Source organism: Ascaphus truei, chromosome 1 (assembly GCF_040206685.1).
Source record: "Ascaphus truei isolate aAscTru1 chromosome 1, aAscTru1.hap1, whole genome shotgun sequence".
Lineage (NCBI taxonomy): Eukaryota > Metazoa > Chordata > Amphibia > Anura > Ascaphidae > Ascaphus > Ascaphus truei.
Window position 1 is genome coordinate 458,503,460 of NC_134483.1, and position 24,498 is coordinate 458,527,957.

The 24,498-nt window shown below is 41.0% G+C and overlaps 1 protein-coding gene across 1 annotated transcript in view; it reads right to left on the reverse strand.

Annotated features, from left to right (window-relative positions):
• The window catches only part of SNCA (synuclein alpha), a 135,054-nt gene extending 112,196 nt beyond the window's left edge, over positions 1 to 22,858 (reverse strand). The window contains exons 1-4 of the mRNA XM_075565859.1: positions 22,463 to 22,858; positions 20,942 to 21,087; positions 16,664 to 16,705; positions 14,993 to 15,138 (exon numbers count right to left, since the gene is read on the reverse strand). Coding sequence (XP_075421974.1) covers positions 14,993 to 15,138; positions 16,664 to 16,705; positions 20,942 to 21,062 — 309 coding nt within the window. The 5' untranslated portion in view covers positions 21,063 to 21,087; positions 22,463 to 22,858. The remainder of the gene's footprint in view (positions 1 to 14,992; positions 15,139 to 16,663; positions 16,706 to 20,941; positions 21,088 to 22,462) is intronic.
• Positions 22,859 to 24,498: the final 1,640 nt, after the last annotated feature.

A 24,498-nucleotide genomic window follows, 5' to 3' on the forward strand; every position in this document is an offset into this window, starting at 1 on the left:
AAATGCACTATTATCCATATGTGGATAATAGTAATTTTGCCAATTACTCTACTGTATGTGTTTGGGGGGGGGAGGGGGGAGTTGTTGAGGGTAGTGGAGGTGGGTAGTAGGGTTGTTGTGTTTATTTTTGTTTCTTGGGGGTAGAGGGATTGGGTGAAGGGGGTAGTAGATCCAAGAATGGATATTTAGGTTAGCGGGACTGGTTAACCCCTTCATTACCATAGCGGTTCTCACTGCTATGGTAGTGAAGGGGTTAACTCCTCCTGCAACCTTTCAGGCATGCCTAATCACTCACCCTGGGGCTACTACCCCCTGCATCCATCCCTCTGCCCCAAGAAACAGGCTTCTGAGGTTTAACCCCATTCATTGCCGTAGTTACTAGCCGCTAAGGTAATTAAGCTTTTTTAATATACATTTTAATACTAGTGTAGATGAGCATGGTGTCTCCGGAGCAGAACCGCGTTGATTTGACCTCCGGGGTCCCCCTGCTTCCCAAGATACAGGCCTTGATATGGGGTGCCGGTATCTCCTATGCATTTAAATGTCCCGCGTCACGTGAACGTGGGAATAAAATGTGTAGGAGATACCAGCACCCCATAATGGGGCCTATATCTTGGCCAGACCTCAAATCAACACAGTTCTGCTCTGGAAACGACCTGCTCAGCTACACCAATAATATATTTTATATTAAAAACTTTTGATCGCTGGAGAGGTATGCGCAGAGAGAGGTGGCTCTCTCTGCAGCTCTCTGCAGCTGAAATAAATCGCCGGGTAAGGCCTTTTCAGAGAGGCGATTATCACATCGCCGTCTACTCACCGGTTTTGGGAAATTTGCTATCACAGGTAATCGAGGCTTTCCGAATACCGTGATAGCAACGCTCAAAAACTGGTGAATTAAACGGCTCGGCGATTTTTTTTAATGAACGCTTATAGCATAGGCCCCTAAGTCTCTGACACACCACTGTAAGTCACATCACAGGGTACTATGAAGCTTTCTTACATGTATATTTCCATGACCAATGCTGCTATTAAACCCTTCTTGAGCTAGTAATGGTTTTGTATTTTGTTCATTATAAAAAATCCTGGCACAAGACAAGTCATTAGTGAACAGCTGCAAACATTGTGACACTATTGTGAGTCATTGCACATGAATTTAAGTAGGTGGTAAGAAGATAAATGTTTACTTTTTCAGAATAAAGATCCCCTGACGCCATACCACTTTTGATCAGGTCATTTATAATGCATAGTCATGACAAAACATTAGCAACATTCAATTTTTAGCCCATCTCCTGGTTTTAGAAGATAGAAACCCACAAGGTTTATTGAAATAGTCATTCACTTTACTGGCATTTTAATATGCCATTCTCTCCCAGCTTGGTCAATCGCAAACATCGCTGGAAACAAGCACATTATTATATGTTCTTATGTCTCCTAGTAGCAGTGATTTATAATGGATGTCCCAAAGCCTTTGAGGCTGGAATCTGGTGGCCACACAGTCGTGTGATGTGTGGTGTGAGATGGAGCAGGAGGAGGGAGCGCAGGGCCCCCAGACATCTGGCACTGGCAGCAGTCATTCCGCTTCTCACGAGAGAGGCAGAGGGTGTGTGAGTGACGTGTGGTATGAGTATTCCGCCAAAAAGAGATTGGGACATTGGCAGAAAGTATAATAGTGGCAGTGAAAAGAAAAAGTTTAAAGCAACGAAAGAAGCATACAATAGGAAGTTGGCTAGATCTGTTGACAAATTTGTTGTTAAAAATGGTCAAAACTCTGCAACATCTGAACAATATGCCGTCACTCCTGAAACCAACTCATATTATGATGATGAGAATGTTCTTGTTTCTGAAAACTTCATAAACATAGTCACAGAGGAATATGACAGTGGCAGTGCAATAGAAAATGCAAGTAGTAGCACCAGCCACCTCTGATACAAAGAAGTTGACAACAACAATGATACTTCAGCAGAAAGTTACAAGGATATTGATAATACTAACTCTTCAAAAGAAGAAGTAACTGAGTTTGAAGACACACACCTACTGTAATTCCCAGTGCTAGTGAAAGTACCAAATAACATGAAGAAACTGAAAATGAAGAAAGCTATGTTACAGTAGATGCATGGGACACCGCATCTGGGCCCGAACATATATGCATGGATGCCGTGTGTCTATTGTTGTCAAAGAACCAAGAAAAGTTGGCGGAGAAGACTTTCCAATAGAGGTAAATGGTCAAAACTTTTCTGCAACTTATTGCAAAAGACAAATGCCAAATGGAGAAAGTATCAACTGCCAGTGGTTTGAACTCAACCGAATGTTTTGTTTCTGTTGCAAACTTTTTGGCAACTGCATTACTGCTTTAGGATCAAATGTTTTTTGTGACTGGAAAAATGCAAGTGATCATGAGAAGTCAAAGGGGCAAAGGGGCATATGACAATACCTCGCAGTGGTTTCGACCAATTAATACAAAAAGAGTACACGTAGTAAAACCAGAAATTGATCAACAGTGAAAAAGCTCGCTGGCTTGGTGTCTTTGAAAGATTTTTCGTGGCTCAGTAGACAAACTACAGTAGCCTCACAATGGAATCTTTTTGGGGGCTGTAAAATTTCTGGCAATATTTGACCCAGTTATTCAAGAACATGTAAGAAGAGTACTTCAAGCTGAAATTCATGATCACTACTTGGGAAAGCGAATATAAAATGAACTTATCTCATTGATGGGCAATAAGGTGAGACAAACCATTGTGGGCAGAGTTAAATCAGCAAAATATTTTTCTGTGATCCTTGATTGTACACCAGATCAAAGCCACAAGGAAAAGATGTCACTGATAATTCGATACGTCTCAGATGGACAGTCTGATTTTCAACCAGGAATTCATGAGCACTTCATACATTTTCTGTGAGGGTGAAGAAAGTACCGACATACACCTACTTGATGTTTTACTGCCAGAGTTGAAAACATTAGACCTAGATGTTTCAGATATTCGAGGTCAAGGCTACGACAACGGTGCTAACGTGAAGAGGCAGAAGTCGGGTGTACAAACACGCATTTTGCAGAAACATTCATGGGCATTTTTCACTCCCTGTGCCTGTCATAGTTGCATTCTGCTTCTTTGTGACGTGGCAAAAACTTGTCATTAAGCAATGTCATTTTTTGCTGTAATTAAGCGCATTTATGAGTTATTTTCAGCTTCAACCAAGCGAAGGATTATTTTTCACAAGTATGTTCCAAATCTCTCCGTGAAACCCAATGGGAGAGCAGAGTTCAAAGTGTAAAAGCAATAAGGTATCAGGCTGGTGAAGTCCAAGATGCGCTTTTTCAAGTTGCAGAGCAAACAAACGATCCACAAACTCGAAGTGAGGCAGAATCTTTATGCAAAGAACTTAAGAACTTCAGGTTCATCGTTGTAGTTGTTTTTTGGTATACATTTTTGTTTCAATTTAATTGTATAAGAAAAGAATTACAAAGCGACTTGGCTGAATTGGCAAGCGCTATTAACAGTGTGGTGCGGACTTGCAAATGGTTAGAATCTTACAGAAAATATGGTTTTCAAAGAGGAGTAGCTATTGCAAAAACAATTGTGAATGATTTTGAAATAGAAATGGTACTCAAGACTGCGCAAAAGAAAGCAAATGTTTGCATATGAAGCTCAGGATTAGCAGATTATTAGATTATTATTAGATTAGATGTACAGGATGCATTCCACGTAAATTATTTTAACCAGATTGTTGACACAGTGATTGAATCTATTGACAGATGCTTTGAGCAACTTAAAAGGCACAGGAATCATTTGGTTTCCTATATACATTTCACGAGTTGCAAAAAAGTCAGATTTACTACAGTGCAGTATATATCTGTAAATAATTCTCACAGAGGATAAAAATCGGGATCTTGATGGCTAAATGCTTGCAGAAGAACTGACAGTTTTGAAATCTATAATTCCAGCACTGTTTTACAAAGACCCAGTTAAGATTTTGCAATTTCTTACAACAAACAAGCGATATACAGACTTTCCTAATACGTACATTGCTCCTAGAATTCTTCTGACTGTTCCTATCACTGTAGCATCTGGCAAAATATTTTTTTCGAAGCAAAGATTTACTGTATAAAAATATACATGCAGTCAACGATGCTTCAAGAAGGGGTCGAAAACTTGGTCCTGTGAGTAAGCGTAATGCAAAACGCATTGGGTTTACCCTCAAAGTTTCTCTCTGTGCACAAAATCCAAATCTGCTTGTCTGGCCTCAGCATTGGAGACTACCACCATGCAGACACGAATCCGCCAGGAGGCAACCGCTGCCGATCCGACCCCTTTCGGCTGCGCACGAGCCGGGACAGGAGAGACAAGGCACTTTTACCCTCAGCTCCAACTCGGAGGGACGGACAATGCCAAACAGCAGAGCAAATGAGCTCTACCAACAATGACCCAATGGACTCCAGTTATCTCCAGACCAGGAGGAAGGGAGATTGAGGCTGTTGTATGCTGGAAAGCTAAATATTCAGATGCGCAATTGAGAGAGGCGTTTGTGAGTGCAACTTCTTTTTTTCACAAGTCTGTTTTAATAAAAAGTTATCATGCCATGGCATTTCTTCTTCTATTTTTATTAAGCTCTACCAGTACCTGGGGAATTTAAGAAACGAATTATTTTGCCCAGTGAGAATCACCAATACAGGAGTGTCTATTTAACCATTGCCTGGGAAATATAGGAGGATATCTCCAGAAATTGTGTTGTCAAGTGAAATCACCAAATACAACGTTATCTGTAAGTGTATTATACACATCAAATTGGACACCCCAGCAATTGTGCTCAGTAATACACTGTTGGTTTTTTCTGTTTTTCTATCTATCACATATTCAATCAATATGCTGAGTCTATGCACCAGAGGACATCCTTTCTTTTTCCTGTTAGTTTCTGGAGGGATGTGGGACTCCCTCTTTGGACTCCAGCAATTGGACTTAAGTATTATTCTGGACATTGTTTTTCATCCGGAACATTTGCCAACTACATTTGAGACTTTGATGTACTAATCACTGTGACAGTGAGGGGGTACCAAGGCCAATAATAAAGGTATTATGCCCGGATGGGTGCCCCATAGCCATATTGGGGAGTGTGAAGTGTCAGATTGGCAACCCAGTTATGGCATGTGCACTGTATTGTAATAAAGATGTATGTGTGTGTTTTACTGCTCAGGAGTGATAACCAGCGGAGATTCACAGGGCATGCGTTTCAGGGATGATTTTACGGTAAAGTGTTGTCAGAGTGTGTTTGGGTAGAAGGGGCCAGACTTGCTGGTTACCCCAAAACATGTACTCACGAATCCTACCAGATTCCTGGGGACATGAAGACACAGAACACCGGACAAAATCCTCCCAAGGAAGCAGTTTGCCGCTCATTGCCAGATTTCCCTGCTTCAGCACAGACCAGAGCAGTGAGACCGGGCAGGGGGAAATCACATACCAGGGGTATATGCCCAAACCCCAGAATCAGTATATGAGTCCAGAGTCTTTCCCACCAGGTATAAGGTGGCGAGAGGAAAAATGTTTTTAAACTCAGCGCTTGAGGAATAAAAGCGGCTGTGTGCTAAATTTGGTCAGAAGGCTCCTAGCGCGCTGAAACTTGCTGTGCGCGTTGTTCAGTGAGAAACATGAAAAACACCCAAAGCGTAATTTTTATACGTTTGAATAAAAGTTGGTGAATGAAAGCCCCCCATTTCGTAAGGGTTAAAGATTCCAAATGCCATTACAGCGGAGGCAGAACGAAAAAAGCAGTTCCGTCAGAGTACACAGCAGTTGCAGGTAGCGCTGCTGACCGAAGACCGTTTCAAGCACTTCTGCAAGCAACTCCCGCTCCTGGGAAATTGCTCCTAGAGACTTTGTTTTTCACGATTTCGTTTTGGGAACATTTTATTTCGTTTGGCCCCGTCTTAGTAAGTGTATTTTGATTGTAATTGTGGAGCATTCTATCTATGTCCATTCGTGAAATAAATTACAATTATCTCCTTGCTTTGCTCAATCATATGATCCCCAGGAATAAATGTGTTATAAGTGCTGGTCTCCACCCCTGACGAAGTCCAAAAGACGAAACGTGTAGGGTGGAGTACAAGTGCAAGTACAGCCAGTTTCTATTTTATTGTATGTACGATTGAACAGACGGAAACATTAGCTCCTTCTTTGTAAGGGCAGCCAACGCAGAGATTGTTTTCAGAGAGATGTTACAGCCAATCCGGAGATCCCTGTGACGCTGCAAGCAGCTGGAGGTCCTGACAGCTAGAGACTTCGGTGGGTGGAGGGACCGGGGTGGGGAGGCACAAGGTGCCGTACTCTGCATCCGGTACATGGAAGGTTTGATGCCTCCACCGGTCCCTTCAGATCACGATTGAAACAACTCATCGGCACCAGATACCTTGCTGGGACACTGCTGCTACTGTTGGCGATTGAGAATTAATCTCATACATGCTCTTGTTCCTGTTTTGTTTGTGAGTGCGCATTTTATATTTTATCCAGTTCCATATACATTTTGTAACTTTACTACACTATGAGTGTGTCTGTTTCCACATATAAATATAAATATATATATATACAGTGGTTGACAAATCACCAAAAAATCTACTCGCCACACAAAAAAATCTACTCGCCACCTAGTACCAAACGTGTGCTGCTTGGGCCAATATTTACTCGCCCGGGGGTTAAATCCACTCGCCCGGGGCGAGCAAATGTATAGGTTTGTCGAACACTGTATATATATATTATATATATATAAAAAAATAAATAGATGATACCGTTCTGTGGCTAACGAAATGCTTTTATTTGTGCGAGCTTTCGAGATACACTGATCTCTTCTTCCGGCGATGTTACAATGAATGTAACATCGCCGGAAGAAGAGATCAGTGTATCTCGAAAGCTCGCACAAATAAAAGCATTTCGTTAGCCACAGAACGGTATCATCTATTTATTTTTTGATTATTGAAGCTCGGCTAACACGGTACTGATACCTCTACATATATATATATATATATATATATATATACCTCTACACATATATATATATATATATATATATTTATATGTAATATATATGTACACATACATACATACATATATATAAATATACACTTTTTCTAATAGACTTATTAAGTGTGTGCTCAAAGCGTGGACTAAGACTATATATTTATTTTCACTATATGCACTTATGGTTTGTAGGCACAAGATCGTTGTATACTGCGACACATGCACATGTGACAATGCCATTGTTATTGGAATTGATTTAAGCATGCTATTTTTGGATTCCAAAGATATACATATATACATTCTGTTGTTTCTCCGAAATCTCAGTGATATTTTCTATAGGAAAACAATACAAATCTTCTTTGCCTCTTATATTAAAATAAATCACCTTGTGCCTCAAAATTTGAAGTAACCCCCACCGTAAAGCCTTCAACAAAAGTACAGTAAATACAGGAATCTCTTTACTTGTAGCCTTGTACAAAAACATCAATATATCCTTTTCCTTTCCCCTGCTGTGCTTATTATTAAATAATGAGTAGGGCTCTGCTTCTCTTGACATTTGTATTGTATTTTCTTCAGGTCATATACCATATTTTCCATTTTATGCTGAAAACAGGTGCTTAGCTTGAGCTAATGTGTGATTTGATAGCCTATGGATAATTTAATGTTTATAATAAATCTGTTATTAAATAATGCTTCTGCTAAGGGGAAACTTTCTGTATAACTCAGCAGTCTGTCTGCTCTGTGCTACTTGTCCATTTCATGTTTTGTTATTTGAAACCAATGGTGGTGCGAATCAGTATAATTAAATAATTTCCACCAAAAGCTAAGTATAATAGTAATGTTAGATATAGATAATCCTTGTTGAAGTGCCAACAAGGTTAACAGTTACCAACCATGTCCTTAACTGTTAGAGCCCCCAGCAATGTCTGAGTTGGGGTTAGTATTGAATAGACTTTATTAAGGGTAAAAACTTTCAATACTGAAGCCTTTAACTTACACCACATGATGGCACAGTTCATTGTCCTTTTATTTACATTTCCATTATAAAGTACCAGTTGGATAAACACAAAACTAAACAAAATAAATATACCCCTCCACCCCTCCCCCCAAAAAAGCAGCCAGAGTTCTCCCTATCATAACGACCATGGGGGATCTGTATCGTGTTGTAAATTGAAGCATACAGATGTACTGCAACAATAATTGTTGCACCTGTTAACATATTAGGAAATCATAAACAATGTAATTTTCTACATGGCTGTTGGTGCGCATCAAGGCTCTTTGAATAGATTCAGATATCCATTACCTGCCATAAGGTGCTATTGGGTACAGTAACGAGCGCTGCATCTATACATGTAGCCCCTAAACTGTTGCAAATTGTATTGTATTGTATTGTATGTCTTTATTTATATAGCGCCATTAATGTACATAGCGCATCACAGTAGTAATACATGTGGTAATCAAATAAATAACAGATAATATAAATAACAGATCATGGGAATAAGTGCTTTAGGCATAAAAGTAAAATTTCGGAAGAGGAGTCCCTGCCCCGAGGAGCTTACAGTCTAATTGGTAGGTAGAACATACAGAGACAGTAGGAGGGAGTTCTGGTAAGTGCGTCTGCAGGGGGCCAAGCTTTATGTATCGTGTTCAGAATATCCACAGTGCTATTCATATGCTTCTTTAAGCAAATGTGTCTTAAGGTGGGTCTTAAAGGTGGATAGAGAGGGTGCTAGTTGGGTACTGAGGGGAAGGGCATTCCAGAGGTGTGGGGCAGTCAGTGAAAAAGGTTTAAGGCGGGAGAGGGCTTTAGATACAAAGGGGATAGAAAGAAGACATCCTTGAGAAGAACGCAAGAGTCTGGATGGTGCATAACGAGAAATTAGGGATGAGATGTAAGGAGGGGCAGAAGAATGTAAAGCTTTAAAAGTGAGGAGAAGAATGGAGTGTGAGATGCGGGATTTGATCGGAAGCCAGGAGAGGGATTTCATGAGGGGAGATGCTGAGACAGATTTAGGAAAGAGTAGAGTGATTCTGGCAGCAGTATTTAGGATAGATTGTAGGGGAGACAGGTGAGAGGCAGGAAGGCCGGACAGCAGGAGGTTACAGTAATCAAGACGGGAGAGAATGAGGGCCTGAGTCAGAGTTTTAGCAGTCGAGCAACAGAGGAAAGGGCGTATCTTTGTTATATTGCGGAGGAAAAAGCGTCAAGTTTTAGAAATGTTTTGAATGTGAGGGGCGAATGTGAGAGAGGAGTCGAGTGTGACCCCTAGGCAGCGTGCCTGGGCTACTGGGTGAATGATTGTAGTTCCAACAGTAATGTGGAAGGAGGTAGTAGGGCCAGGTTTGGGAGGAAGTATGAGGAGCTCTGTTTCAGCCATGTTGAGTTTAAGGCGTCGGAGGGCCATCCAGGATGATATAGCAGAGAGACATTCAGAAACTTTGGTTTGTACAGCAGGTGTAAGGTCAGGTGTTGAACAGTATATTTGTGTGTCATCGGCATAGAGGTGATAATTAAACCCAAAAGATGTTATTAGGTCACCTAGAGAGAGTGTGTACAGAGAAAAGAGAAGAGGTCCCAGGACAGAGCCCTGGGGTACCCCCACAGAGAGATCAATAGAGGAGGAGGAGGTGTTAGCAGAAGAGACACAAAGTATGATGGGAGAGGTAGGATGAGATCCAGGATAGAGCTTTGTTCCGAATACCTAGAGTATGGAGAATGTGGCGGAGAAGAGGGTGGTCCACTGTGTCAAATGCTGCAGAGAGGTCGAGTAATATGAGCAGAGTGTAATGACCTCTGTCTTTGGCAGCATGGAGGTTGTCAGTTATTTTAGTGAGGGCTGTTTCGGTGGAGTGAGCAGTGCGGAAGCCAGATTGTAGAGGGTCTAGGAGAGAATAGGTGTTGAGAAAATGGAGCAAGCGAGAGAATACAAGACGTTCAAGGAGTTTAGAGGCAAAAGGCAGGAGGGAGACAGGTCAATAGTTAGAAAGACAGGTAGGGTCGAGCTTGCTGTTTTTGAGTAATGGTATGACTGTTGCATGTTTGAAGGAGGATGGAAAGGTTCCAGAGCAGAGGGAGGAGTTAAAAATGTGTGTGAGCGTAGGGATTATAGTAGGAGCAAGAGGTTTTAGGAGATGGGAGGGAATGGGGTCAAGAGGGCAAGTGGTAGCTTGCGAGAGGGCAGAGTTGAAACAGGATTGCATAAATTTGTAGTGAAGGAAGTCTGCGAGAGTGTGAGATTTCCTCCAGAGGCGTTCAGAGGAACAAGTGGAGGAACGCAGCATGCGCGTGTGGGAATTTAGCCAGGGTCCACGGCTAGAAGGGCAAGTGCGGCAGAGAGAAAGCGGGGCATGTAGATCAAGAGATGAGGACAAGACAGAGTTGTAGTTCCTGACCAGGTTGTCAGGGTCTGTAGCAGAGCTGAGAGAGGAGAGGGAGGAGCTTAAAGTGGACTCAAAATCAGGTAAGTGAATAGAGCGCAGGTTTCTGCAGAACCGGGGGTAGATGGAGGTGGAGAAGGGGAGAAGCGAGATAGAGAGAATGAGATGAGGTGATGGTCAGAGAGAGGAAAAGGGGAAATGGAGAAATCAGAGAGAGAGAAGTTTTTAGTGAAAACCAGGTCTAAGTAGTGGCCATCCTTGTGGGTGCTGGCTGCAGTCCACTGTTGAAGGCCAAAAGAAGAGTTTAGAGAAAGAAAGCGGGAAGCCCAAGAGAGAGAGGGCTCATCAATGTGGCAATTGAAGTCCCCAAGGAGAAGAACAGGGGAGTCTGAGGAGAGAAAGAAAGAGAGCCAGGATTCAAAGTGAGAGAGAAAGACAGAAGGGGATGAGTAGAGGTAGGTGGGCGATAGATGACCGCCACATGGACAGGGAGAGGAGAGAAGATCTGGACAGTGTGAGCCTCAAAGGAGGGAAAAGCAAGAGAGGGGGGAATAGGAGGGGTTCGGTAATGGCAGAGAGAGGAGAGCAGGAACCCCACGCCTCCACCCCTGCCATCAGGGCGCGGAGTGTGGGAGAAGGAAAGGCCACCATAGGAGAGGGCAGCTTCCAGAGCAGAGTAAGACTGAGTGAGCCAGGTCTCAGTTGTAGCAAAGAGAAGCAGGGAGTGAGAGAGAAAGAAGTCATGTACAGAGAGGAACTTGTTAGAGAGGGAGCGAGCATTCCAAAGGGCACAGAAGAAAGGGAGAGAGGAGGGAGGGTGGCAGGGGATGGGTATGAGGTTGGAGGGGTTGACACCAGAAGGAGTAGAAGTTGCATGTGGGAGGCGAGGACGAGAGCAAGTAGAAATAAGACAGGGACCAGGATTGGGAGAGATATCCCCAGAAGCAAGGAGGAGAAGCATGGAAAGAAAGAGAATGTGTGAGGATGATTTGTAGGGGTGTTTTTTTAGTGCAGGGGATATAGCTGTGTGGTGTCAGAGGACGCAGGTAAGAAAGGAGTTCATGTGAACAGAGAAGTGGTGAGGGAAGGAGAGATGGAGATATATGAATAGAGTTTGAGACATACTGAGGCTGGTAGAAAGAAGTGCATAATTTGAGAAGAAGTGAAGTCACAGCAAATATAAATGGTAAAGGCAGCATCACAGCAGTAATGATGCAGTCTGGTATAGATGATCTCCTCCTTTCCAGCGTAGTTCAAATGCAGGAATCAGGGCCTGTTGGGGTGTCCACTTCTTCCTCACTTCTTTTGGCCTTCCTTTTAAACTTCAGTTGTTCAGTAGTCCTGCCACTTATAATGTGCCACTTGGATATGTGCTGCAGGCAGACTAGCTGTTCTGACACAGTTTATATAGGCCTAAAAAGTCACCTGACAGTGTGGTTCTGTCTGCTTAATTAGCACATCTGAGGCACATTCAAACAGATGGTTTTCTACACAGGGTGTTCCCTGCCTAGGTGTCAATGCTTCATTCAATTAACAGTTGAAGCAGACAGGGTTCAGATATGGGATATTACCTAAGATTGATTCAGTTGCATATACTGACATAATTGAGTCATGTTACCTCTGTCACTTTATGTCAATGGAAGTTATTCATTAAACTATGATAGTGATATTATGGCACCAAAACTCCCATTGACTTCAATGTAATATTCAATGTGATAGCGGCCCAATTGGCACTATTTCAGTTTAATGAATGACCCCCAATTTATTAAGCTTTTTTTTTTTTCAAACTTGGTTCGACTTCCACCAGTGAGCATTTTCGGGGACAGTTGTAAGAGAAATGAGTGGAGAAGATAGTTAGTGCAATATTATAATTAGACGTTTCACAACGTGCTTCTATAACATTTCAATCAACACTATTTAAAATAATTTAAAAAAAATGTCATTACTCTAGTCATGTAGACATTTTAATTATGAAGATGAATTGCAAATTCTGCTTGATCAACATCAGGTTTATAAATATTACTGGGTATCCGTGTCATAGCACTAATCATGCCAATTTATTTGTGTTGGTACATTCTTTTTTTTTTCAGTCAATCTTTTAAAATAAAGATCAGAGACATACAAGTAATTACAACCACTTAAAAACGGCACATTAACCTTAACAGAGAGATTGCTTCGTAGTTACCGAAGTCTAAGAAAGCCCTAAATTGGGGTTTCCCATTTCTCAATTTGATCTCAATGACCGGCAGTCACCGAGAACTTTTAGGTGAAAACAGAGAGCGAAAGAGAGACAAACACAGAGGGTGGGTGGGAAGAGAAGAGGGGGGTGTGGGTGCAGGGGGTCCGCATACAGGGGAAGAGATGTAAGGGGGGAGGAAGAGAGAAGCCGCGGCAGAGCAGGGTATCGGAGGCCTCCAATTCACCCTCTCTCACCGGCGCCCCCTTCACCCATCTCAACCATATCCCTCAAAAATAATTGCTCTGAAGCCACGGTTCCCATGTCTTATAAAACTTATAAAACTGATCTGTGGTTTGTTTTAATAGAGCTGTCAACTTTTCCATAGTCATTACTTAATTTATTCTTCTAATGACAGTCCTTCTAAAGGAAGGGTTAATTTTTTTCCAGGCCACGGCTATGGAGCATCTTGCAGCAGTCAGTATGGAAAAAAACAGTTTCCTCAGTGATTGCTCCTGGAAGTCCCAGGACTACAAAGGTCAAATTAGAATATTTACCAGGTATCTCAGGTGTGTTCACAGATATCTCCCCATGTGGAGTATAGATAGTGGAGTATAGATTGATCTAACTGGAGGTATAAAAGTCAATGGTCCCTCTTCTAATATGTTCTCTTCTTTTCGCTCCCCCTCTCTCTGTCTCCTCTCCAGTAAAAGGAAAATATGGAGAACAAAAGCGCACTAGCAAAAACGGAGCAGGAAGGACCCAGAATCAAAATTAAATTAAAAGGGCGCTTTAATGTGACAAAAGACCCATCCAACACGTTTCGAAAGTCACAGCGTTCTTTTTCCTTGAAAAAGAACGCTGTGACGTTCGAAATGCGTTGGATGGGTCTTTTGTCACATTAAAGTGCCCTTTTAATTAATTTTTGATTCTGGGTCCTTCCTGCTCCGTTTTTGCTAGTGCGCTTTTGTTCTCCATATTTTCCTGTATACTGCATATCTAAGCTGCACAGCCTGCCTACCACTCCTAGGATGGGAGTATTGCTTATGTTCAGGGGAACCTGCCAATGAGACTGAGGGTGAGTGGGCTTGTACCATCTACCACCTGTCTTCAGGAGGATAGTACCCATACTCATTTTATACCTTGGTTTAGTGGTTTGGCTTACTTCATTTCATCATACCTGCATTAGAGCGCTTTAGCCTATTTTTTCTATCCTCTCCAGTAAAAGCCTTATTTGCCTACCTGAGGGAGGTGACTTTCTGGCCAATGAGTAAACTCGCAGCTTAATGACTAGCCCATGAAAGTGTAATTTTGCAAATTTGGCTCATTTGCATCCGAATCTTGCACACCGCACGGAATTGTGTAGCCGGAACCAAACTACGTCCAGAATAGCCTAATGAACACATTGAGATGAAAATCTGTGTAAAATAAGTGCATTTCCATCAAATAGAGTTATCAGAGAGAGTGTCCCCAGGGCTTATAACAGAGGGGAGAGGTGAGGCAGTCTTTTCGAGCATAGAGGAGAAGGGGAACTCGGCAGGCCAACCACAAAAAACAGGCCTGACTTTCTTGGTCAGACGGCTATGTCCCTTTGCTCCTCATGTAAGCCACTTACATGGGATAAGTCTGGGCCTGGCAGGCAGGGAGCAGCATGAGACATCAATGGGAGCAGCAATCTCAGTAATTGACTGCTACATAAGGAACACAGTGGGAGGCAGTGTTTGGGACAGCAAATGAAATACAGGCTGGGTGTCCAACTCTGTTCCACCATTGTCCCTCCACTTCTCCCAAAACCTCAGAGCTGCCAGCTCCCTCCAAGTCACCCACCATCCTGCTTGCTGCTTCTTAAGGTCCCAGTGAGCCCCACCCTCCATCTCAGGCACCCAGCCGCCCTGAGCCTGGCTACCTGCTCCCCATCCCCATGACTCCCAGCATGGGGTAAGAGAGAGGCCATGTGGTTAGGATGAGGGTCATTGGGCAAGAGAGAGAGGAAGTATGAGCATGGCACAACATTATCTGGCAGGTCTGTAACCCTCACACTTCCCTCAACATGCACCTAAAACACCGGTCCCCCCTCCTGCTTTGCCTCTTGCCTAAGACCTTAGTCAAGACTTCAGTCCTAAGACCAAGGAAATCTATTGGCGGGCCGGAGTGGCTCTCCTTCTATCCCAAACTTCTTCACAAATTGCTCAATGATTCATTGGCCATTCATGAAGTATAAGAGTAGTCCAACTTTATTTTCAGCCCAAAACTAATGCAAATTGATTTGCAGTAACAAATCTTCAAAACTCGCTTCAGTTGTATTTTTCCTCTAGTTATACTGACATATATACTGACATATTTTTTTACTAACATCTCCTTTTTGCTTGTTGCTTGTTACAGTATATATTGTAATAAGTATATCATCCTTGGTAGGTATTTTTTTACTTGCACCAACCTGTTTAGCCGGTTGGTCCTTCTTCATAAAACCTGTGGCAGCCGCAATATTTCCAGCTCCCTCTACTGTCTTATGTGCTACTGCAGTGACTCCTGTAACAACGGCTCCTCCAACATTAGACACTTGTTCTTTGGTCTTTTCCGCCACTGTGAAAAAAAAAACACAAAATGAGAAATATTTGTTTTGTTTTGATGCTCACCTGCATGTCAAAGAACTGACCGGATACAAGGCTGGGCTGACTATACAATGAACACCTTGAGAGGCCTGCGAGGCCTGCAATACATTCTACATTTACTGAGGGATACAATTATTATTATTGTAATTTTTATTTGTAAAGCGCTAACATATTCAGTAGCATGGTACAATGGAGGTAGAGAGAGATGTAAATGACATTAACAGAGTTACACACCAAATAAGGAGAAACAGGCACAAACAGATACAAACGATAATGAGGGCCCTGCTCATGGGAGCTTACAACGGGAGACAATGTTGACACAAAAGGCGAAATGGTTGCTCATTGTGAGGCGGAGCATGCCTCAGGAGGGAGATTGGTCCAACCACTCAGCTGGTCCCAATGAGGTTGGAGGAGGGGTGTTGGATGTTAGAGGTATGCCAGATAGGATTGTTGTTGCATCATGGGTGAGAAAAGATCTGGCAATATTTCGGAGGTGGTGATGGCAGAACTTAGTGAGGGACTGAATGAGAGGAATTAATGACAGATCAGAGTCAAAGATTATCCCTAGACAGTGGGCTTGGGGTGTTGATGAGATCGTGGTATTATTGACAGTGAGGGAGACTGTGGATGTAGTGGTGGAAGAGGAAGGAGGAAAGAGTATGAGTTCTATTTTGGACATGTTAAGCTTCAGTTAACAGTGGGACATCCAGGAGCAGACTTGAGAGAGAAAGTTGGTGACACATGGCAAGAGAGAGGGGTAGAAGTTAGGGAAGGAGAGGTACATTTGTGTGTCATCGGGATAGCGATGATCCTTAAATGCAATGTATTCTATATTTACTGAGGGCTGCAATACAATGCATTCTACATTTACTTAAGAGCATAGAAAATAAAATGCCAAGTGCACAGATTTACTCAAAATGTGAGTTTCCATTGCTACAGTATGCCACTTATTTATGAAAAGGAAAATTAAACTATGCGAGTCCATTTGCATTGCAATTTAGGAGAATATGGTAATTTGTGAAATTCTCAAAAATTGCTAGACAATGCTGACAATGTAAATAGACCACACACACCATGTCTGGAGATATTTTGCTGAAAGCTTACTAATTTGACAACATTATTAGCCCTTTGAGGCTTTGAGGAAAAAATGTTTCACATTGAATCAAATTTTGGGGAAAAAATACCTAAAATTTCACAAATACATTTTCAACAGTTTTGCACATCTCATGTAGCCAAACAAAAAGCATCATACTTATTATACTTTTTACAGGTCTGAATATATATATATATATATATATATATATATATATATATATATATATATATATATATATATATATATATATATATATATATATATGCCATGTGCCCGATTTTCTCTTTTCTTGCTATGTATACTGTAAGTACATAATGCTGCTATTTACAGTTCAATAGATGCCTGCTATTCTGTAGAACTAATATGTACATAAAAAAATATATTGTTTCTTTGGGCATACCTGTTGTTACTCCATGAACAACTCCTTCTTTCGTTTTAGAACCTAAAATAAAAAAAAAAACATGTTGGATATCGACTACAGTACTGTCAGTGTTAATATTGGTTCCTTCTATTTGAATACCTTTTCTCAAGTGATTTACAACTACTGTTTTGAAGCATTACCCACCAAATCCCCATGTGCTTATTTTTAAAAACACTATAAAAAATATCTGGAAACGTCTGATGCCTGAGAATTAGCTACATAACAGTACTCAACTATGTACTGAACCACAATGTGATGGTTTGACCTGCAATTTTGAGGTGAGATCACCTAAAAAAAAACAAACAGACTCCCCATTTTCAAACGAAACAGCTAGTTGTGAACAGTGCAGCTCTCTTATACTTCTCTTCTGCTGCCAACGTATTCCAACTATCTAATACAGCGAGGGTAACTCACTTGAATGGAAATGAATACATTCATTACTGTGTGTTACTGTACTTCTCACCATATTCAATAGCAGCCCTAGATAGGATCTGTTTACTGAGCTCATCAACTAGTTCTCTAAAGGTGTCAGATAATAAAACACTTAGGAGTAGGGCACAAGCTTATTACAATGCAATTTTAGATACATTTAAAGACCTAAAAAAAAAGGAAATTTCAACATATTGCAAGCATTTATAATATCTGTACCATACCTTGAGTCAGGGGTGTGCAAACTGGGGGGTGTGCCCCTCAGGTGGGCACGAGATTTTCTAGGGGGGCTTGGTGGTTGCAGAGGCCCCGCGCTCTTCCCCAAGGCATTTAAATTAAATGCCGGGAGAGCATGAGGCCTCTAACTTTTCTTACCTGCTCTCAGCCGGCTCATCGGCGCCACGTCGCCATGACAACACAGCGTCAAATGACTCCGCGGGGTCAAATGGCAACACGTCAAGTGACGTCGTGATATCATATGATGCCGCCTAGCCAGAGAGCAGGTAAGAGGGGGGGTGAGGGGGGTGCAACCATGGGGGAGCGCAGACAGGGGGCCATGACCTGAAAAGTTTGCGCACCCCAGCCTTAAGTTACATGTCGGTTTCAGTGTGAAAACTTACTGTAGCAGCCAAAGTAACTCATATACAACATGGGGGGCAGAGGGAGCAAGTTCTGTAACTGGATCCTCCACCACCAGAGAGGACAGTAACGCTGTGGCTTTGTCCTTCTAGTATTTCTACAATATATTTACATGTCTCATTTTGAATCTTGGGTGTGCCACAACATTTATGCGTGAATATACTACATAAGAGACAGTGTCGCTTACTCTGTAAGATGTGATAAGCACAGAGGATGTGCCATCGCATGAAAAGCACTGTTGACTTTAATGGGGCTTTTCCTTCTCTAGCACGTCCTCTGCGCTTATCACACCTTACAGAGTAAGGGCCAGTGAGTGTTATTCATTAAACAGCAATAGTGCCGATCGGGGCACTGCCACACAGCTTCAGTGGGAGTTTACATGCAATAGTACCCGAATCAACACTATCACAGTTTAATGAATAACTCCCAGTGATTGAAGGGTAATGATACTTGGGGGTGAAGAGTACCACTACATTACTCTGATACTGGATTGAAAATTACTTTTTTATTTACAGTTCCACTTTCCTTATACAGAAAAAAATACTCCCTTCTTTTAAACCTTTCTAAAATACAGTCGCAGAAACGCATATGATTAATTTAAATGTAATTATTTTTTTAAATCAAACATAGCGCCACTACTTTTTTTAAGCCAGCTCAACCACTCACAAGAGAGTATGCAAATACTAATGTTTAGTACTGTATGCTGCTATTTTCACACCAATGGAAAACATGGGACATGCCAGGTATTAGTGCTAAACAATGTTGTATAATAAACAACATGTATAACCTACATGTAAAATACCATGGCAATAAAAAAAGATGTACTGTATGACTCAAAGCAGGGCGACTGAATTGGCTGGAATGATATATCAGCACAATAAAAGGAACAACTGTACTAAATAATGATGTTTTCCCCATTTTTCTCTGGAACAGGTAAGGAAAATAGGTATCATCCATATTAGGCATTGGCACTAGTGGTGAAGCTTTAACAAAATGAAACCTATACCATGTTTTCACTTTTCAGTGTAAAGACGACAGTTCTCTACTAGCTCTCAGCTTCACACCTCAAATCCTATTTTATCACTCATTTGTCTTTTTTGCTTTTTGTATTGAATCAGATTAACAAGTACCCGTGCTGCTGTCCATCTGGGATGACAGCGCTGTGCTTTATTGAATCCCTGGTTTCTGGCAAGCTCACGCAATGAAAAATAAAAATGATCCTTTTAACTGGAGGGGGGAAAGTACCAGAGATGCAAAGGAAACCAAGCACTAGTGCATGGCCATGAATACTACAATGGATGTGTAATCACAGCTACTTGTACTCTCACTCTTGCATTGTTTTTCATTCCACTATTGAACCACATTCGGTACATATGTAGCAGGGCATATTACACCCGCTGGTGTGTCACGGTGGGATATTACTGTATGTGATATCCCTGCCATTGAATCCTATGGAAAATCTTGGATATTCTGCATTATAAATCAATATTCTGTGTTATGAGGGACATTTGTATTAGCAAAGGGAAAAATAATTTGTCCATGTATTAATAACGAACAACTCAATAAAAACGTTAAGGTCCATATTTACTAAGTGGTGCTATTCCATAAGACATCTCCTCTGGCTAGAAGACACTTTAAGAGTTGAATAGACCACAAAGTGTGTTCTGGTGTCGAAAAGTGTCTATGTAATAGCACCTCTTACAAATATGAGTCTCAGTCTATATAAAGTTCTCTAAGTAAATCCGTAAAACATAATGACTTATAGAATTTAGACTCCTCCCCCACCCCAAACATTGTGAATATTTCATCTCCCTTGCTCTGTCTTATGGTGCTCAGTTGATAGATAAACCCTTTTCCAAATGCCTGAAGCTCTGAGTAGTCATGTCACCATCATATTTTGCAATAAAAGCTGGAACCAACATTTAAAGATGGAGCTTTATTTAGTAATTGTTTTAATTTAGGATTGAAGCAGGGGGTCTTCGGAACTGAACCCCATTCATTTCAGCTCCAGAGACCCCCGGCTTCCAGAGATACTTACTTCCGAAGGGTGTGCCAGTATCTCCTGCAAGTGTAAAGCTCCCGCGTCACGTGAGCCAATAGGAAGCAGCACTGAATTATGTCAAGGCTTCCTATTGGCCCGCAGGGTGTGGGAGTTTAGTAAAACGGCCATTACGGGATCTCTGCTAGCTGAGCACAGCAGCTGCCAGCAGCCCATATGGAGATATCTCTGGAAGCAGGGGGTACCCAGAGCATAAATTAATGGAATTCAGCTCCAGAGACCCCCTGCTTCAGTTCTATGTTAAAAAAAGAAAAATTTGAAAACATAATTGCCCGCTTGGATTGCCGGTTTAGTTCTCCATGTATGTCCACCCAGGTTGTTGTAGGTACATTAACTGGAACACAAACATACAAAAAATATACATATTTAATCTACATACAATGTGAAGTCCTCACATTGCCTTCTAAAGATGGATGTACTGTCGCGGCCGAGTTTATTCTTACCTTTGCCCGGTCTCGGCCGCGACAGTAACCGCGCGCGCGCCGGGGTGTCCCGTGCGTGCGCCGAAGCATCGGAGGAGCGGTGCTCCGATCGGGGCTTCCCCCTCCACTCTCCGGGTCCGCCGGGTCCCCCGGAACCCCCCACCGCCGTCCCCCACATCGCGGGACACCAGGGCTCCCTCGGGTAGCCCTGGGCACGCGTGCATGGGGCGCAGGCACCCAATGAAGCGTGACCGCGCATCGGTGACGCGCGGCACGCCGAGGGGATTTGGCTAGCAAGCCGGGAAATCTCCCGGCTTGCGGAACTAGCCAACTAAGAATAAAACGTGTCGCCAGTGTAACGTGACAAATTAATTATTGCAATCTTACTATAACCCAGTTCCAGTTTTTCAAAGCTCAATTATCCAAGGAGCTTAACCAGAATGCACCTGGTTTATGGTTAGAAGAATACAAATCTGTAATTATTATTACCTACGTCCAGTAAAATGCATTACACCTGCAAAGAATCCAAAATTCTCTATGATTAAAAAGGCAAATATAAATCCGTATTTCCATTTTAGAGGGGGAGAAAAAAAATCAAAGAAGGGCAACATTTACCTAACATCATACAAAGATCTCTCCACTATAAATTAAATCAAGAGCAGCACCTACAGTCATGTCACAACAGTTTATTGATTAGTTTGTACCTACCCACATAGAGAACGCCCTCTCTTGTCTTTCCTGCTGCTTCTGCCACACCCTGCTTGGTTTTTTCTGCAGCTGCCACGACTCCCTCTTTGGCTTTGGAAAGCCCTTTCATGAATACATCCATAGCTAACGATTTTATTCTAGAACCGCTGTAAAAATATGTTCAAATTACAAATTTGCTTGAAATGAGATAATGTGCAGGCTACTTAAAAACAGTGGGCATAGTTCAGATTCATTGTATTCTGCCCATCTCCGTATTGATTATAATGTGCTCAGTGTGATTCTTCCACATCTCGGCATTTTCAGAGGTTTTATTATCTGTTCACTCAAGGTAGACAGACCTTTGTTCAGATGCTGATCTGATCATGTTTGGCAGAATTTCCCATCCCCAAAGTGTTGCATTATATCAAAATATTGTAATGAATGTATACTGTATGAGTGTATGACATCTGAAAGACAATATTTTATTATTGATGAATTATCGTATATTTGTCCCTTTCTCCAATTTCTCTACAATTGTTGCTCTGCATTGAAACTCCAAATATAACTGATCTCATGACTAAAATTATTACTCTTACAATTATTAAAATGAATGTTGCAGACCTCCTAGCTTATGAATTACATTTCAAATAAGAAATGTTCAAATGTATTTTAAATGTCCCACACCCATATTTATATTTTCATAAAGTATGTTATATACATATATATATATATATATATATATATATACATATATATATATATATATATATATATATATATATATATATATATATATATATATATATATATATATATATATATATATATATATATATATATATATATATATATATATATATATATATATATACACACACACACACATATATATATATATATATATATATATATATATATATATATATATATATACATATTACAGATGACTCGCACAATAACTTATTTGAAATTTAGTTTTTAAGCTAGGAGGTTGGCGACTTTCTTTTTAATAAATGTGAGAATAATAATTATATATATATATATATTGATGTAGAGGTATCAGTACCGTGTTAGCTGAGCTTTCGTTAGCCACAGAACGGTATCGTCTATTCATTTTTGATATATATTTTTTTTACTTACCATAACTTAACTCAGTATTATGGTTTATATATATATATAATCATACAAATTTCAAAGACAGAATAAATGTGAAGCAGCCCCAAAGACTGCTACAGGCATTAAATACACAGTACAGAAATAAAATAGGAAGGCTTTTCATAAACCTAAAAAAGCATCAACATCCTTTCCACAGAGAGCAGATCACTAGAGGCACAGGTCATATGCAACCCCAAGTGATAGCATCAGTCACACCAATTAGATGTACTTTTAGTTTAGGCATATCGGTGAGAGAAATGTGCAATTGTTTCTGAAAACACAAATTAAATATTTAATTTCTAGATACAGTACCATATCAAAGCAACCACAGAAAGCTATAGCACTGTTTTCCTTTCAGCTGCAATAAGTGATGCTACAGATACTTACATAACCTTTGGTTCTTTTGTGGATTGTCCAAGAGGGATAATATCAGCGCTTCAGTAACAAAGTGAAAAAAAAATAGAGTCCCCTCTTCAGTACATAACTGCTAAATGATTCCCTGAGACATACAGTATATACACATAGGACAACCTAAATTAAAGCACACTGAAATCTAGTCCCAGAGCAGTCAAGAATCTAAACGATTCAGGAGGCAAAGGAGAAGAAATAGAGTAAAAGACCTAACACTTTTTCTCTGTAACAGCAGCCTCCTCCGTTTGTCTATATCTCTTTCATTCTGCAACACTCGCTACATCTCCCTCCTCCTCTTTCTTCTCTTTCCACATGCCTGATTTGTCAGTGTGAAACTGAATAATCGGAGTCAGCCTCCCCAAACTGGACCACATGTAATCTGGCTGCTGCTCTGACAAACAATAAGCACCATTCTGAGAAGGATACTCTTACACTAAGAACTGCAGGTTACATCTGAAAATTATTGTTCAGATTGCATCAGTTAGCCATGCAGATGCTAAAAAAATCAGCAATCACATCTGTACACCAACACGGAAGCAGAAACAGTGTCTTTTCAACTCCACAGATGCAAAAAAACAACAACTATCTTTCCATTACCAGCTCACTGAGAGGAATTATTCATTGTTAAAAATACATATAAGCAGACAATAAACATTTATTACAAGAAGCTTGTAGTCACTTAAGTGCTAGCAGTTTTCTTGCTGTTCAAACTGGTGAGATTAGGAGTGATCTATCCAATGTTATAATGATTAGCTAATGACAGAAATTACTATAGCACTGTAGAGCAATATGAATCATTAAACAAGTGGAATTACAATGTTCCTCTATGGATTTATGTCATGCCCTTCAACTGAAATAGCCATGATAGTCGATTTTAATTATGTCCCAATATAAATGAATTTGGGCTTTGTACAACAAGTATGTTATTAATTGCTATCTCTCTGTACACCCATAATCTCATATGCACATGTAAAGGCACAGACAGTACTGTATGCTTACATTTTTTTTCTTCTTATTGCATTAAGGTTTTTGGTATTATGGTGTAGTCATAAAAAAGTGAGTTCCTTAAAATATAAATTCCCTTGTGAGCACATTCACACGTCTCAGAAAGGTTTGCATCCCTGCCTTTCATCATTTTCTCTTAGCATACTGTGCTGCTACTGCAGCTAGGGATTCTGGGAAATGACATACAAATGAGCACAGTCTTAGCTTTTGCTTATAGTCCATTTTAGTATGGACCCCTATAAGTTTATGGCTGCTGTATTACATCGCTTTACAGCACAGCCTGGTTAAAGAAGTGCATAGCCAGTAACCCTATTCACAGACAGCTCTTTGAACCTTTTGGATCTGATCAGTGTGAGGATGGTTACACTTGCTTTGTAATGTGAAGCTGGTATGTGTTTCAACCACACATTAAATACGTTATGGTGGGTAAAAAACTGACAAAAACCCTCCACCGTACAGCATACAACAAATGAAAATATCACTTGTGAACACATTCACATATCTCAGACAAATCTCAGGTCTGCAGCCCTGCTATTCCCCATAATACATCAAACAATAGAGACAAAGGGGGCGATTCCCTAAGCAGTGAAAACTTATTTTTTTAAGTACGATCAATGACTGCCTGCTGCGTGATTCATTAAGCAGTGATAACAGTGCTCTATCGGCCTTAAAAGGAATTTTTTCATCCCCCCACCCCTCAAAAAATGTGAGAAAAAAAATTGTTCGATCATGCAAAAAACTGTAAACGCGCCGTTTTTTGCCAGTCAGCGTGATTCACTAAGCAGTGATAAGTGAATCGTACTTTAAAAGCACGCCAGATTTTTGCACCAGCTACAGGCTGGAGCAAAAGAAATGAATCCATGAATAAAATCCTTGTTTACATTTTTTTCACCACACAATTAATAAAACAGACCGGAGTCCGGGGCCCTCGCGTCAACCCCGCGGGAGTCCTGTGTCCTTACTGGCCTGCGGTACCAATCGTGTGGCCAAAAAAACATAACAGGCAA